General features: G+C 35.7%; 1 protein-coding gene and 1 pseudogene across 1 annotated transcript; one reads left to right on the top strand and one right to left on the bottom strand.

Moving 5' to 3' along the window:
* Positions 1-2,000: 2,000 nt before the first annotated feature.
* On the top strand, positions 2,001-2,911 carry LOC11441777 (uncharacterized). The gene has a single exon (XM_003610098.4). It carries the CDS (start codon positions 2,176-2,178, stop codon positions 2,572-2,574), a length of 399 nt encoding a protein of 132 aa, XP_003610146.1. The 5' UTR covers positions 2,001-2,175; the 3' UTR covers positions 2,575-2,911.
* Positions 2,912-5,116: 2,205 nt separating this feature from the next.
* Positions 5,117-18,385, bottom strand: LOC112420974 (protein ALP1-like; annotated as a pseudogene).
* Between the last annotated feature and the right edge of the window lie 270 nt (positions 18,386-18,655).

Here is an 18,655-nt window from a genome sequence, read left to right as displayed (position 1 = left end):
TTTTTAAGCAATTCAATTATTAACTCATAATTATCATTTATCATAGCTTGTGCGATTCATTTACCATCAAATTCGATGCACTGTTCGTTATTTCCTTTCCCCAAATCCATTTCTTTTTCATGTGGGATTTTGATGAAGAAAAAAAAAATCAACTCCTATTATTCTATTATCCATTCCCATTCTCCACCTCCACGTATATAATTAATATAAAAAAAAAAATCTATAATACCCACTTCTCCATATAGGCTTCCACTTCCTCAAAGCAAGGGCAAAAAAGAGAAAACAATGAAAAACACAATTTCTCGTCTTTCTTCGCAGTTTTGTGGAGAAGAGATAAAGTGTGGGCCCCACACCAAATTGGTCTCTCTTCCCTATTTCTTCAGTCTCCCAAACAGGAGAAATGGGGCATCTCCTCCCTCTTTCTCTCTTTAATACTTCTCTCGCCCTTATTTCTTGCCAACCAAACACATTGTAAAAGCCAATACGTAAGAACCAAAATACCCTTTTTTTTTTTTTTTGAAGGATGTAAGAACCAAAATACTGTTGACCAAATCCAATGTTTTGCAAAAAAATCAATAGCACACATGGAAATCCAAATTTTCCACCTCTTTTTTTTAAGGAAATTTTCAACCTATTTGATATTGACAAATTAAACTTTTTTCATATTTATATATTCACTTTTATAGGGAAAAAGCTCTTACATTTGGTCATCAAAAGTATAAGAATATCTAACTACATTTCTTCAATCTTTATTTTTCATTTTAAATATATTACTAATCAGTATAAAGAAAAGTATCAAACCATTAAAAATAAAAAGAGAGTAATTTTTTTCACTCACATTTCTATAAAAAGAAAGAAAAAAAAAACACAACAGTTTTAGTAGAGTACTGTTATGAACCGGTCAAAGACTTGAGTTCAATTGCTTGGGCCAACAACAAACCAAGCCCAAATGCTACATTTGATAATTTACTCACAACACACCCCTTATCCGCAAGGGGGATGCTCAGAGCAACTGAGACATGTTCAAACAAACAATAACGTCTCTTTCCCACGTTCCCTCAAATATCTCACCGTCAATTACACTTCTCACGATTTCGTAACTGCCGGACACACGTGTGCCATTACAGCGGCTCTACATTCACCCACCTCTATAAATAGGATGTTTCTCCCAGCCTCCAAGGTAGAATCTTTTTCACTCTCAAACCCCCAATTCTGAACATCTACTGACTTGAGTATCGGAGTGTCTGCAGGTACACATCCCCCGTTCAGTCCAACGCTCACTAAAGTACTCTCACCACCGTGAACCACCACATTAAAGAAAGCACCGGCAGCTACCTTCTGATCAAGTACCATAAAATATCAGTTTCTAATCCATTAAAGAATAATAATTAATTAGATATAATATTTTTTTTAAAAATATGTGATGATGCCTTGAAAAATCGGCAAAAACTGCTTAAAATTCTCTATAGTTAATGATGCATTTTAAAATTGGTGTCTCTCGAATTAGATTTTTTATATGATCCCACTTTTCCGTCTTAAAGTCATTGAGTCTCGATTCACCATTTTGAAACCGTTTAATAGATCTTATTAAAATTCTCTCAAAAAAAATAAAATAGATCTTATTAAAATAGCATTTTAGATAATACACCGGTTACTCTGTCTTTGTAAAGTCTTTTTAGACTTCACAAGTTTAGTAAATAAATAACATGGTCTAACACAAAGGAGGTAAAAATAAACGTTAGAAGAGAAATGGGGATATTTGGAGTTTCTTACTAATTTGAACTAAAGTGAATGAAATCTTTACTGACCATAGTTACAAATTTTCTCTTTTCAATTCATTCTTGCCTAATACTCTTCATGCAGCTAAATACGAAACAGTCAAACTTTGATTAGTATATAGAATACATTAATTAGTAATTGAACCAAGCTTTCAAACCGTAGCCGTGTTGATAACTAGTACACGGTAATCTATTTCTACACGAAATTTCCATTTTCCAGCACCACTTTCCTTAACCAACCATCAAGTTTATTTATCGTTTAATTAATCTACAAAAATTCCTTTAATTTAATATATTCACATTCAAACACTCCATCTTTGAACTTACTCCTATAAATAATCTTTCACCCACCTACAATAATAATCATTTGCACACAAACTCTTCAATCTTTTACAACATGAGCACACACAATCAAAAGCAGAACAAGTCTTTACTAAGCCGCCTTAGAACGGCGGTGCAAAAGGTGAAGCTTCTTATAAGCTCCACCATACTCAACCACACATGGAACGCTGCAAAAATGCTTCGTGGTGCTTCTTTGAGTAATCGACAACTAAGTTTCAACGATCGTCCGGGATTGATGATGTGTTCTTCGGAGGAAACTGATTCAGAGGGTTCTGTTTCTCCATCTCCTTGTCTTCAAAGGACAATAAGTTTCCCTTCAGATGAGGATGACATTGATAAAAGATCGGAAATTTTCATAGCTAATTTCAGACGACAACTTTTGTTAGAGAGACAAATCTCATTGCAGCTACGTTATTGCAAGGAACAAAATAGTTCTGGATTGATATCTCCTTGAATATATATTGTTTTGTTTTTGTTTTTGTTTTTGTTTTCTTGAGTTTGATTATGTCTAATCGATATTAAGGATGATACATTAATGGAGGACTCTGTTTTTTGCTGGAAGGATCTCCAATGAGACCACATATTAAAACAATTGTTGGTTTATTTATTTCTTTTTTTGTTAGATTGGTTTGACCATAAGAGGCTGCAAGCAACATTAGTTTTATGTTTTTGTTAGTTGTTCCTTCGTTCTCTACCATTTGTTTCTTTCTTTTTCAATTGTTCATGTACAACAAAATACATTGAATTATTAAATTGTATTTTATAGACATAGTTGTCTCCTTCCAATCCAAGTTTCGTATCTACACAACTGAGTTTGGTATCATTTGGTCACATTTTGCTTTAATTATTTTGATGTTTAAAAGAGTTTAATTGTGATATAATATTGGTGTAAAAAGTTTTAATTTATCAACAAACCACAACCAATCATATGTTTAATTTTATTTTGAACAAATCATATGTTTAATGTTAGTAGTTACTATAGTTGAAATCAAATATGCTTTTTAATTTGTACCACAAAAAAAATGTTTTTTAATGATACGAAAGTTCTGATTGATTGATAATATAAAAAATAAAAAAAATAAAAACTCGCAGTAGATATAAATTAAATCATTTTTAAATAGTTTATTGATTCAATCAATATAAAATCAACAAAAAGAAAAAATTAGTATTGATTGTGTAACTTAATCATCAACAAAAGGAAAAAAAAAATAGTATTGATTTTGTAACTTAACCGGTTGTTGAACGGACGTCCAAACACAATTCATATATCAAAATTTTTCAAGTTTTTTTTTTTTGACAAAAACAAAATAATATTCATTCATTCAAATAGATAGATTACATTAGATACAAAACATCGCTAAAAACGTAAAAGGTGAATCTACGAACAAACTCACAGCACCCAAGTTAATAGCATAAAACGGAAAAATATCTACAAATAATATGATAAAACCTAAGTCACCGAAATTCACATGCTTCCGGATCTTCAACATTGACGCCCAAATCATTGGTTGAATTTGTAATTGACTGATGCCGATCTTTCAATAGGAAATAAACAAACACCGCGACAAAACGCGAAATCAAATACCGCACAAGACGACGAACAACACAACGTCGTACTTAGACGACGAAATCACAAAAAAAACAAAAAACTTGATATGTGTGAAACCACTTATTTAAATTGAAATAAAAGACAAAAAAAATGTAGAGGGGTGTTTCTAGGTCAAAAATGACCTAAAACCAACGCTCCTCAATGAACGAAAGAGAAAAAAAGTTTAGAGAGAAGTTGAAGTTTATCTCACTAAAAACTAAGTTAGTTATGTTGTAAAATTATTTATATTGTCACAAAATAAATTGTAAGTTAAACAAATACATTTTAACTATAAACATCTTTGTATTTACATTTACAAATTAAAGCTCTGTTTGGTAAAAAGAAGTCATAAGCTAGCTGATAGCTGAAAAACTTGCTTATTAAAAATAGTGTGTTTGATAAAATTAGTTGTTATATATATAAAATGACCTAAAAGTACATGACTATTTAATTTAAAAAAAAAATCAAAATTATGTCAAAAAAAATATATATAACCTTTGAAAATGAATATTCATCAAAACCTATGAAAGTTAAGTATTGTATTTGGTCCCTTCTTCATACATCAAAATAAACATACTATAATGCTAAATTTGAAAAGGGATAAATGTGATCATATACGTTTGATTTAAGTGACTAAATTATCATTTTACAAATCTAAAGAATTATATTAGACTTTGTGTATCTTCAAGACATTGATTTAAAATAAAATAAAAATGATTTTTTTTTTCTTTCTAACCCACATCCATTTAAGAAATTTACTTCCTCAGATAGCTTAGAAATAATAGGTAGAGAATTGGACCGGTACCAATTGAAAAATACATAAAGAGGCCAAAAACAAGTCTGGCATAACACAACCAAACCAAAAGGCACACCACAAAAACACCAGGAGCTGTTGTCATCACCTAATACAATGAAAACTCCAAAAACAAAGCCTGTAGACAGAAGGAAAAAAAAAAAAAACCAAATAGCAGCGTGGTCCCAAAAGAACCAAAACATAGGAAGCAAAACGCCTGCTGCAAACAGCACCAAGCAGCCGCAACAACATCAAACCGTCCCACAGAGCTACTGTCAGCTCCCCATTTTGAAGGCTTTTATAACTCTAGTAAATATTGTATCAGAATCATAGAGCAACAGATACATTCTCTTCTGTTACAGTAGCAGAAAGAGCACGAGGAAATCCAACGAAGAGAGACACACAAAACCTTAATTCATGTACACAACATTAAAATCAACATCATGGATCAAACGAATTATTGAACAAGATTCAAGGCTCAATTTTAATTTTAATTAATAAAATGTATTACAACCAAACACCATAAATCAAACTTGCCAAATAACTTAGAAGAAAAAAAAAACAGATCCTTTAAATACATATGACATAATAATATTAAAAACATGCCTATTACTATCATTTCCATATTAACTTGGCTATATTGTTACGAGTCTCTTTCATGTAGTTGATCTATCCTCTGGAATTTCATTGTTTGTGTCAGCATCATAAACATCTGGAAGTTCTTCATCACCCCTGTAATTTGGATTATGCTCGACCATAGTAAAGAGTAAGTCATCATGTGAGTTCTGTTGGAACAAAATGTGTTTCACAATGAACCTTATTAAGTTTTGATGATAACAAGGTATTAAAAATTGTCAATTGGTTATTACTAATAATTGTTCAAGTGTACAGGACCAAAGGCTACTCAAGTTATTTCAATAGGTCTTGGAAGAACAATGGAAAGAAAAAAAGAAATTCTGAGCATCTGAAGAAAACTGCTCCTGAAGCTAAACTGCTCCTGAAGAGATGACGTCATCAGAAGCAGAAAGTCATCAGAAGCAAAAGTTTTCATCAGAAGCAATATCTTCACCAGAAGCTACTTTTGATCCTTTAATCAAACTGAAGATTCAAAGTTGCTGATTCTCAATTCAGTCTTATCAAAGAAGAACAAAGAATTGAAAGGGAGGTATCAACGGATATATGGATAGCATTGAGCTCTTGTCTCTCGTTAATAGAGTTGACAAAGTACAAGTGTACAACCACTACCTCCACTACTCTGTTTTCTGTCTACGCTACAAGACAAAACAACAGCCATGCCTGCAGAATTTGTACACTCAAGATGGGAATGAATTTGAAGTTTATTCTTCAAAGGACTACACCCAAATCAGGCAAAGGATCACTGGTGGATAATCAAAGGATTTCAAACGACTCTTTAGACGTGCTGATTATCTCAACGTCTCTTTCACACCTCTATATAAAGGAATGAAGACTTGAAGATTTTAGATAGAGATACATAAGTTCAAAAGCGCCAAAACTCTGTCAATTTGATTCTACAAAGCACACTGAATTTCTGCACTGATTTGATACATCTTAGAAATTCAAAGTCTAGAGTCTTTTCTGTATTGTATTGTGAACACCACTGATTGTATATCAAGTGTTCAATTCAAACTCAATTCTCTGTATTTTTGTTTGATTAGAAGTCTCTTGCCTGCGTGCTTGAGCATTAGAAGTCTCTTGCTTAGTGCTTGAGCATTGGAAGACTCTTGCGTGTGTGCTTGAGCATTGTTTTGTGAAGTCTCATACTTTGAAAGTATTGAGCAGTTGTAATCTTGTGATTATAGTGAAATCTCCTTGGAAGTGCAAGGGGGACTGGACTACTTCCGTGTTGTGGAAGGAACCAGGATAACTGCCTGTGTCTTTGTCTTTCTTTTCTCTGCTCTGTTCTTTTCCGCTGCAATCTGACTCTGATCATTTCATCAGAAGCAATCAAACTGCTTCTGAAGTTTTATCAGAAGAAGAATCCTTTTTTAAGAGAAAAAGAAAACACAATTCAACCCCCCCTTCTTGTGTTTTTCACCTTCAATTGGTATCAGAGCTTGCTCTGTTATCACAGCACTTAACCGTGTTACAGTTCAAGATCTATTAGAAAAACATGTCTGGAGATGAGGAATCAGTTACTCCAAAATACACAAGTGTCAAGCATGACTATGATACTGCTGACAAGAAAACAGACTCTGGAAAAGCTCCAAAGTTTAATGGAGATCCAGAAGAGTTTTCATGGTGGAAAACTAATATGTACAGCTTTATCATGGGATTGGATGAAGAGCTATGGGATATACTGGAAGATGGAGTTGATGATCTGGATTTGGATGAAGAAGGAGCTGCTATAGACAGAAGAATACATACTCCTGCTCAGAAGAAGCTTTATAAGAAACATCACAAGATAAGAGGAATCATTGTGGCTTCTATACCTCGCACCGAATACATGAAAATGAGTGACAAATCTACTGCGAAGGCCATGTTTGCTTCTCTATGTGCAAACTTTGAAGGCAGCAAGAAAGTAAAAGAGGCTAAAGCTTTGATGCTAGTTCATCAGTATGAACTTTTCAGAATGAAGGATGATGAGAGTATAGAAGAAATGTACTCAAGATTTCAAACTTTAGTTTCTGGATTGCAAATACTGAAGAAAAGCTATGTTGCCTCTGATCATGTTAGTAAGATTTTGAGAAGCTTACCTTCAAGATGGAGACCCAAAGTAACTGCTATTGAGGAAGCTAAGGATCTAAATACTTTAAGTGTTGAAGATCTTGTTAGCTCACTCAAAGTGCATGAAATGAGTTTAAATGAGCATGAAACCTCTAAGAAGAGTAAATCCATTGCTTTACCATCTAAAGGAAAGACCTCAAAGTCTTCCAAAGCCTACAAAGCCAGTGAATCTGAAGAAGAATCACCTGATGGAGATTCTGATGAAGATCAATCTGTAAAGATGGCTATGCTGTCCAACAAGCTTGAGTATCTGGCAAGGAAGCAGAAGAAATTTTTGAGCAAGAGAGGTAGCTACAAGAACTTCAAGAAAGAAGATCAGAAGGGATGCTTCAATTGTAAGAAGCCTGGTCATTTCATTGCTGATTGCCCTGATCTTCAGAAGGAGAAGTTTAAAGGCAAATCCAAGAAATCAAGCTTCAACTCCAGTAAATTCAAAAAGCAAATCAAAAAGAGCTTGATGGCGACCTGGGAAGATTTGGATAGTGAATCTGGTTCTGATAAAGAAGAAGCTGATGATGATGCTAAGGCAGCCGTTGGGTTAGTGGCAACAGTATCATCAGAAGCAGTATCAGAAGCTGAATCAGATTCAGAAGATGAAAATGAGGTATATTCCAAAATCCCTAGACAAGAACTTGTTGATTCTCTAAAAGAACTTTTATCACTGTTTGAACACAGAACCAATGAGTTGACAGATTTAAAAGAAAAATATGTTGATTTGATGAAACAACAAAAATCAACTCTATTGGAACTGAAAGCTTCTGAAGAAGAACTCAAAGGGTTTAACCTCATATCAACAACATATGAAGATAGACTCAAGAGTCTTTGTCAGAAGCTACAAGAAAAATGTGATAAAGGTTCAGGCAATAAACATGAGATTGCCTTGGATGATTTTATTATGGCTGGAATAGACAGAAGCAAAGTTGCTTCTATGATCTACAGCACATACAAGAACAAAGGCAAAGGGATTGGATATTCTGAGGAGAAATCCAAAGAATACAGTCTCAAGAGCTACTGTGATTGTATCAAGGATGGATTGAAATCCACCTTTGTGCCTGAAGGTACAAATGCTATAACTGCTGTTCAGTCAAAACCTGAAGCTTCAGGTTCACAGGCTAAGATCACATCAAAGCCAGAGAATCTTAAGATCAAGGTAATGACAAAATCTGATCCTAAGAGTCAAAAGATTAAAATTCTGAAAAGATCAGAACCTGTTCATCAGAATCTGATTAAACCAGAATCTAAAATTCCAAAACAAAAGGATCAGAAGAACAAAGCAGCTACTGCTTCTGAGAAAACAATACCAAAAGGTGTCAAACCTAAAGTATTGAATGATCAGAAGCCACTCAGCATTCACCCTAAGGTACAAGGGAGGAAAAGTAAAACCTCCAAAACTAACCCAAAAGGACCCATGAAGATATGGGTACCTAAATCTGAATTGGCCAAAAATGCAGGTGTGCTTAAGGGCAAGAGAGAAACAAAGGTCATGGTACCTAGACAGCGGATGTTCAAGGCACATGACTGGAGAGAAAGCTTTGTTCCTTACCCTTACAATGAAAGATGGAGGAGAAGTGAAGTTTGGTGGCAACCAAACTGGAAAGATCATTGGTACAGGTACTATTGGTAATTCCTCCATCTCAATTAATAATGTGTGGCTAGTAGATGGTCTGAAGCATAACCTATTGAGCATTAGTCAATTTTGTGACAATGGGTATGATGTAACGTTCAGTAAGACCAACTGCACACTAGTCAACAAGGATGACAAATCCATTACATTCAAGGGAAAGAGAGTTGAGAATGTCTATAAAATAAATTTCTCTGATCTGGCTGATCAGAAGGTAGTTTGCCTTCTGTCAATGAATGATAAAAAATGGGTATGGCATAAAAGGTTGGGACATGCTAATTGGAGATTAATTTCTAAAATTAGCAAGTTACAACTGGTCAAAGGATTGCCTAACATTGATTATCATTCAGATGCACTTTGTGGTGCATGTCAGAAAGGGAAAATTGTGAAAAGTTCTTTCAAATCTAAGGACATTATATCAACCTCCAGACCCTTAGAATTACTCCATATTGATCTTTTTGGTCCAGTTAACACTGCATCTTTATATGGAAGTAAATACGGATTAGTCATTGTTGATGATTACAGCAGATGGACTTGGGTAAAATTCATTAAAAGTAAAGACTATGCATGTGAAGTGTTTAGCAGCTTCTGCACTCAAATACAATCTGAAAAAGAATTGAAAATTTTGAAAGTCAGAAGTGATCATGGTGGAGAATTTGAAAATGAGCCATTTGAACTTTTTTGTGAAAAACATGGGATTCTCCATGAGTTTTCTTCTCCTAGAACTCCACAACAAAATGGGGTTGTAGAAAGAAAGAACAGAACCTTACAAGAAATGGCCAGAACCATGATCCATGAAAACAACTTAGCTAAACATTTTTGGGCAGAAGCAGTCAATACTTCATGTTATATTCAAAATAGGATCTATATCAGACCTATGTTGGAGAAAACAGCATATGAACTCTTTAAAGGAAGAAGACCCAATATCTCTTACTTTCATCAGTTTGGATGTACTTGTTACATCTTAAACACTAAAGACTATCTGAAGAAATTTGATGCCAAGGCTCAAAGAGGAATCTTTTTAGGTTACTCTGAAAGGTCAAAGGCATACAGAGTGTATAATTCAGAAACACAATGTGTTGAAGAATCTATGCATGTAAAATTTGATGATAGAGAGCCTGGAAGTAAAACTTCAGAGCAAAGTGAAAGTAATGCAGGTACAACTGATTCTGAAGATGCATCAGAATCTGATCAACCTTCTGATTCTGAAAAGTATACAGAAGTTGAATCTTGTCCAGAAGCTGAAATCACTCCAGAAGCTGAGTCTAATTCAGAAGCAGAACCTAGCCCAAAAGTACAGAATGAAAGTGCTTCTGAGGACTTTCAAGATAACACTCAGCAGGTTATTCAACCTAAATTCAAGCACAAATCTTCACATCCTGAGGAGTTAATCATTGGAAGCAAAGATAGTCCTAGAAGAACAAGATCACATTTTAGACAAGAAGAGTCTTTAATAGGACTGCTTTCAATAATTGAGCCTAAAACTGTTGAAGAAGCTCTCTCAGATGATGGATGGATATTAGCTATGCAAGAAGAGCTAAATCAATTCCAAAGGAATGATGTGTGGGATCTGGTACCCAAACCTTCTCAGAAGAACATTATTGGAACAAAATGGGTATTCAGAAACAAGCTGAATGAACAAGGAGAAGTAACCAGAAACAAAGCCAGACTTGTTGCTCAAGGCTACAGTCAACAAGAAGGCATTGATTACACTGAAACATTTGCTCCAGTTGCAAGATTGGAAGCAATCAGGTTACTTCTATCCTACGCAATTAATCATGGCATAATATTATATCAAATGGATGTCAAAAGTGCTTTTCTTAATGGTGTCATTGAAGAAGAAGTGTATGTTAAACAACCTCCTGGGTTTGAGGATCTTAAGCATCCTGACCATGTTTATAAACTTAAGAAATCACTATATGGCTTGAAACAAGCTCCCAGAGCTTGGTATGATAGACTAAGTAATTTCTTAATTAAAAATGATTTTGAAAGAGGACAAGTTGACACAACACTCTTCAGAAGGACTCTTAAGAAAGATATTTTGATTGTGCAAATATATGTTGATGATATAATATTTGGTTCTACTAATGCATCTCTTTGCAAAGAATTTTCTAAGTTAATGCAGGATGAATTTGAAATGAGTATGATGGGAGAATTGAAATTCTTTCTGGGAATTCAAATCAACCAAAGTAAAGAAGGAGTATATGTTCATCAAACAAAATATACAAAGGAGCTTCTGAAGAAGTTCAAGCTAGAAGATTGTAAAGTGATGAACACTCCAATGCATCCAACCTGCACCTTAAGCAAAGAAGATACTGGAACAGTAGTAGACCAGAAGCTATACAGAGGTATGATTGGTTCTCTGTTATACCTCACTGCATCTAGACCTGATATTTTATTCAGTGTATGCTTGTGTGCAAGATTTCAATCAGATCCTAGAGAATCTCATTTAACTGCAGTTAAGAGAATCTTCAGGTATCTGAAAGGAACAACTAATCTTGGACTCCTGTATAGGAAATCCCTAGATTATAAGTTGATTGGATTCTGTGATGCTGATTATGCTGGTGATAGGATTGAAAGAAAATCAACCAGTGGAAATTGTCAATTCCTGGGAGAGAATCTGATATCCTGGGCAAGCAAAAGACAAGCAACTATTGCTATGTCTACAGCAGAAGCAGAGTACATTTCAGCTGCAAGTTGTTGCACACAACTACTTTGGATGAAACATCAGTTGGAAGACTATCAGATCAATGCTAACAGTATTCCCATTTATTGTGATAATACTGCTGCTATTTGTTTGTCAAAGAATCCAATTCTACATTCAAGAGCCAAGCATATTGAAATCAAACACCATTTTATCAGAGACTATGTTCAAAAAGGAATTTTAGATATACAATTCATTGATACTGAACATCAATGGGCTGATATATTTACAAAACCTTTGTCTGTTGAAAGATTTGATTTTATTAAGAAAAATTTGAACATGCATTTTGTGTCTGTTTAAAAAATTGCTTGCCTCTGAATAAGAAGTTTGGTTCTGAAGTTTATTCAGGAGCATTTTGGTTCATCAGAAGCTCTTAACTGAGGTTCTGAGGAAAATGTGCTTCTGAAGATGACGTCAGCACTAAAACTTCAGAAGTGTTATTCTTTGCTTCTGAATAGCTTGGTTAGTGGGAACGTTGGCAATTACTTTATGTAACAGCTGTCCCATTACCCAAAAGGTAGTTTTCTGAAGAGTCTCTGACGTGGTCTATTTGTATTGGAGTATAACAAAAAGGGCAATGATTTTTTATTCGCTTTTTAACATACTTTCACGCGCCCCCAATTTGTCATTAATGCTGTGTTTGTTTGTCCCTTCTGAATTACAAATGTTTTAATAAAAAACACTAAGTCATTTCACACACTTCTCACTTCACAACAAACACTTTCTAATTTCTTCTCAACCCTCTGTGTAAGTAAGCACATTCTCTCAACCTCTCAAAACACCTTAGAACCCTAATTCTACTTAAAATCATGGCATCTTCAAGTTCTGCCGGTGGTTCTTCATCGAATATGGATATAGATACTCCTGCTTATGAAATCAAAGGAAGAACTATGTCGATTGAGGAATGGGATCTAATCATTCAAGCGGAAAATCCAGTGGATTTCACTTCTCTAACTCATCATGGATGCGACTTGGTAAGATTCTACAAAAAGCAGAAGCTGATGAGTTACTTCAGTCTTCTCAACGGTCCTACTTATGAAGTGCTTGTCAGACAATTCTGGGTAAGAGCTTCAGTGTTTGACAAAGTTGCTGCTAAACAGGAAGAAGCTCAGATGATTCTGGTTGATCCTACTTTGGAGGGAAAAACCAGAGAAGAAATGGGTCTACTCGCCTTCACTGGGACTGAGATTAGATCAAACGTCATGGGGATTCCTGTAACAATCAATGAGCATGTGATTGCTCAAGCCATGAGAAGGGATGCTTCTGGGACATACGATGGAGAAGAGATTCCTAACCCCAGAACAAGCCCTTGGAAGGAAATAGTAAACAACACTATCTACGGATCAAAGGATGCTAAGCCTTACAGCACCTTAAGCATGGAAAAGAAAATGCTGCTGAAGATCCAAAATGAAAACATTTTTCCCAAAGGTGGAGGAAATGATCAACCTTCACTTGGTCACAAAGTCTTTCTGCATCACACCATCTCTCAGGAAACAACAATGAACGTTCCCAAGTATATGTTTAAATACATGATCAAGGAACTCAAGAAGAGCCAGATGGAGAACAGGAAGTTTGTTCCCTATGGAAGGCTGCTCTCCATAATCTTTCAAGAAGGAGGACTCCTAAGTGCCCTGAAAGACGTGGGTATTTATGATAATCAGAAGCTGGGAGCAGTCACAGGAAAAATAATCAATGGGGCAACTCTAGTCAAGATGAGACTGATTTCAACTTGCAAGAAACTAGATACAGATATGCATGAATCTGATGTCATATCTGATCTAGTCACTCATCACATCCCTATCTGCAAGAAAGATCCCCTGGATGTGCAGAGGGCCTACATCTTGGACTACTACAAGAGCTACAACAAGAAAATCAGCCTGAAAGATATCCCAGAAGAAATGTATGGTGGTGATCTGCCTGTGGCCAAAGGCAGAAAATCTAAAAAGAAGCAGATCACCAAGGAAGAATACCTTGCTGAAGATGCTACTGAGGTTGGTGCTCAGAAGCATAAGAAAGCTAAGAAGGAAAAATCTGCTATGTCCACCATTCTTGAGGAAGTGGAGGATTTGGATGATGTCCCTCTTATCAGAAAAAGGACAAGGAGTACTCAAGAAACAGCAGAACAGCCTGCTTCTGAACAAGCTGGTTCTGAACAAGCTGCTTCTGATCAAGCTGCTTCTGAAAAGCCTTCAAGTCCCAAAAATAAAAGAGAAGCTGCTCTTCAGACCATCAAAAGGAAGAGGTCTAATTTAACAAGAAATCTGAAGACAACTGAAGGAAGAAGGGAAGAAATGTTGAAAGAACTGGAAGAGAACTGGGATGAAGACTCTAGCCCCAAGAAGGCAAAAAGGACTGCAACTTCTGAGCCCATAGTCATGCCCAGTTTTGAAATGACTGAAGAAATGAGGCAGTACGCTAGAGAGGTTTCTGCATCCAAGATAGCAGAAAAGAAAAGGTTGAAGGAAGTGTTTGAGAAAGAAAGAGATGAGCGTCTCAAGGCTGCAGGGTATGTGCCTACTCCTGACATTGCTGCTTTAGCGTCTGAGTTAGAAACAGTTCAGTATGGAGCAACTCTGCTTTCTCAAGCCTTGAAGAATAAGCAAGCTTCAGGAGCAACTTCATCAGTTCCAGTTTCAACAGCTCCAGAAGCAATTCATCCAGAAGCTCAGTCCTCAGGTAATCCATCTAAAGCTCCAACTAATACTCAGTCTCTATCTCTACCCTCTTCATCATCCACAGAATCAGATGACCAACCCCTTAGCCAACATATAAACAAGCTTCTAAAAACCAAACCTACCAAACTAACAGAGTATGGAACACTTGACTATGAGAGTACTCAAATAGAATTTTCAAAAAATAGGATAAAACTTTGTGAGAAATTCAATTTGCCTACTACTCATCCACTATATCCAGATACTCCAGAACCTGTTAGTATACAACAACCTGAACCTACCCAAACAAACTCACCAAATAACCAATCTCCACAAAAAGCCTCTGAAGTAGCTTCAGATGCAACTACTTCAGAAACCCCCCAACACCAAGAATCCTCAACCCTTCACAACTTAGAAAAACATCTAGGTGGTGAAATGCAACCAACACCCACTAAGGCCTCTAAGACAGTTTCTGAAAAGACTGTCTTGAAAACCCAAACAGAAACCCAAACAGAAACCCAAACAGAAACCCAAACCGTCCCTGAGCAAACTGTTCAGGAGCAAACTGCTTCTGAACAAGTTGCTCCTGACCAAACAACTTCTGACCAAACAACAGAACAACAACAACAACCAGATTCACCCACTATAATAGACTTAACCTCTGACCAACCTTCCACATCAAATACAACTCAAACTGAACCTTCACCCATCCCTGACCATATCCTGGAGTCTGAGTATATAGAGGAACAGCTGATTAGACTTAGTGATGAGATTCAGGCACTGATTCTTCGCAGAACAGTTCCTGCACTTCCTATTCACTATTATGATCAGTGGATGGATCTACAGAAGAGCTTTGATGAGCTGCTGGATCAGCTTAGAACTAAATGTGTGTCATCTCACTCTGCTATGCTGAAAAAGCTTTTGGATGATATGCATGAAGCAGCTAAGGAGAAAGAGCTGAATTTTGTGCCTCTGCTGGACATCACTCCTTTCTATCCAGAAGAAGAGTACATCACTAGGGCTGCTAGAATTCAGGCTGGATTTAAACGAAGAATGAGGGAAAAGGATGAGCTACTTCAGAAGAAGGATGATCAGATCAAGTATCTCTTAGAACAGTTGTATAAGCAAGCCCAACCTTAGTTGCACACCCAACTCTAGCTTGTTTTTTACTTTTGTTCTTCGTAGCTGTGTCCTTGTATCTTAATCTTCTTTATATATATTATCATTGTTTCTGGATCTTGTGCTTTTTCACCTTCAATATGTTTTACAAGCTTTAACTCTGATGATATTTACTGTTTAATGCTGCTTGCTCTGATACTCTTTCTTTTGTTTCTATTCTTTTTGTTGATGACAAAAGGGGGAGTAAATGTATAGTATTTTTAAGGCACTGAGCCCTACTATAACCACTTCTAAATTTCTTTTAAATACTTCTGATTTGATTTTATAAGTATTTTATTGAAATTTAATTAATAAGAATAGAACTTAGGGGGAGCTTACAAACCTCACCTTAAAGAACTATTAGACTCAGGGGGAGCTTACAAACCTCTGTCCCAGTAGTCAACTTATTAATTAGATCAACAACAATTGAACATTTTAAATACTATTGTTTGTCATCATCAAAAAGGGGGAGATTGTTGGAACAAAATGTGTTTCACAATGAACCTTATTAAGTTTTGATGATAACAAGGTATTAAAAATTGTCAATTGGTTATTACTAATAATTGTTCAAGTGTACAGGACCAAAGGCTACTCAAGTTATTTCAATAGGTCTTGGAAGAACAATGGAAAGAAAAAAAGAAATTCTGAGCATCTGAAGAAAACTGCTCCTGAAGCTAAACTGCTCCTGAAGAGATGACGTCATCAGAAGCAGAAAGTCATCAGAAGCAATATCTTCACCAGAAGCTACTTTTGATCCTTTAATCAAACTGAAGATTCAAAGTTGCTGATTCTCAATTCAGTCTTATCAAAGAAGAACAAAGAATTGAAAGGGAGGTATCAACGGATATATGGATAGCACTGAGCTCTTGTCTCTCGTTAATAGAGTTGACAAAGTACAAGTGTACAACCACTACCTCCACTACTCTGTTTTCTGTCTACGCTACAAGACAAAACAACAGCCATGCCTGCAGAATTTGTACACTCAAGATGGGAATGAATTTGAAGTTTATTCTTCAAAGGACTACACCCAAATCAGGCAAAGGATCACTGGTGGATAATCAAAGGATTTCAAACGACTCTTTAGACGTGCTGATTATCTCAACGTCTCTTTCACACCTCTATATAAAGGAATGAAGACTTGAAGATTTTAGATAGAGATACATAAGTTCAAAAGCGCCAAAACTCTGTCAATTTGATTCTACAAAGCACACTGAATTTCTGCACTGATTTGATACATCTTAGAAATTCAAAGTCTAGAGTCTTTTCTGTATTGTATTGTGAACACCACTGATTGTATATCAAGTGTTCAATTCAAACTCAATTCTCTGTATTTTTGTTTGATTAGAAGTCTCTTGCCTGCGTGCTTGAGCATTAGAAGTCTCTTGCTTAGTGCTTGAGCATTGGAAGACTCTTGCGTGTGTGCTTGAGCATTGTTTTGTGAAGTCTCATACTTTGAAAGTATTGAGCAGTTGTAATCTTGTGATTATAGTGAAATCTCCTTGGAAGTGCAAGGGGGACTGGACTACTTCCGTGTTGTGGAAGGAACCAGGATAACTGCCTGTGTCTTTGTCTTTCTTTTCTCTGCTCTGTTCTTTTCCGCTGCAATCTGACTCTGATCATTTCATCAGAAGCAATCAAACTGCTTCTGAAGTTTTATCAGAAGAAGAATCCTTTTTTAAGAGAAAAAGAAAACACAATTCAACCCCCCCCCCCCCCCTTCTTGTGTTTTTCACCTTCAAGTTCATCCGAATATAATTATGTAATGCAAATGCAGCAATTATAACATCAATTTGGGTCTCTACGCTATACTTTGGCATTTGGCCAAGTATTTTCCATCTTTTTTTCAACACTCCAAAAGATCTTTCAATACAACTTCGAAGAGATGAATGTGAACGATTAAAGGCTTCTTGAGCATTGGTTGGGAGCTCATTTTCAAATTGAGACTGATGATACCTTACCTTAGGGTAAGGAACCAAATATCCTTCTTTATTTGGATATCCTTTATCAACTAAATAATAACGACCTATTAAAGAAAGAAAACAAAAATTAGATTCTATTAGCTATAATAAAAAAAACTAATCACAAAAAAACATTAAAATAACAATACCTTGTGGTGGCTTTGTAAAGTTTAATGCTGGTGTGTTAATTGCATGAAGGAAAACACGTGTGTCATGTGCTGATCCCTCCCATCCAACTGATATAAATGTGAAACACATATCAAAATCACAATTGGCCATGACATTGAAGGTAGGGATTCCTTTTCTCCCTCTATAACGCATTTGATCTGCCTCCGGAATACATGCAGCGATATGGGTCTCGTCAATACATCCAATACAATCCTATGATCACAAGTTAAATCAGCTGCTCATTTTGAGATGAAAAAAAACTATTTGTATTTTACTATTTACCTTGAAATAGGGCATGTATCGCTCATCATCAGCAATTTGAGGTGGCACAAATTGAAAAGTTGGATCCTTTGGTTTTATAACATCACGTGCAAGTCCCATATATCCCTTGCTCCTACCACTAATGGCTGGGAGTGGTTATGGTGCATAAGGAAATCCTTATGCACCGGGCATAAATTCCAACATAATTGCTTCCTACACCCCCAAAGTGAGCCAAAACCATTTTTGTTCAAAATAAAAGAAATTTGATGGTTGTGATGTGTTTATGCACGATGCATAAGGAAATAACTTATGCACCATAACTTTTGCCCTAATGGCTTCCAAAACTCCTTGAAATGCTCTACTAATAGTCTTGCCAGAATGTTGAAGCCGCTCTCTAGCATCCCTATTAGAGGCACCCCTTGTAAGTATATATAAAAATATCGCCACTTTTTGTTGCACTGACATTCTTTTACTTGCCTTCAATCCATATTTGGATTGTAGGTCTTCACATAATTGGTTAAATAAGTTTTGCTCCATTCTAAAGGCATTCAAACATCAAACAGGATGCCTATTTAGTATCTCTTGCACCCAATTTTCTACTTTTTGACGTGAAGTCATGCATGGTTTTTTGAAAATATATTTATAGTAATATGTAGCTATTGCACAAGATGTCACACTCCAAAAAAGTGCATGCCTTTTTTCTTTTTTGCTTTCGTTCAGCATCCATGATGTACCTACTAGTAAAAGAACGATATAAAACATCCATAACCATATAAAAACAATCATTCAGAAATAAAAAATAAATAATTTCCATCTCATGATTAAAAAGAAAAATAAATACATAGTTCCCATCTCATAATTCAAATATATGATGCTCATAGAAGTGTT

The sequence above is a fragment of the Medicago truncatula genome, chromosome 4 (genome assembly GCF_003473485.1).
Source record: "Medicago truncatula cultivar Jemalong A17 chromosome 4, MtrunA17r5.0-ANR, whole genome shotgun sequence".
NCBI classification, from domain to species: domain Eukaryota; kingdom Viridiplantae; phylum Streptophyta; class Magnoliopsida; order Fabales; family Fabaceae; genus Medicago; species Medicago truncatula.
The sequence above is the reverse complement of the archived record's forward strand: the minus strand, read 5'-3'. Positions and strand labels throughout refer to the sequence as shown.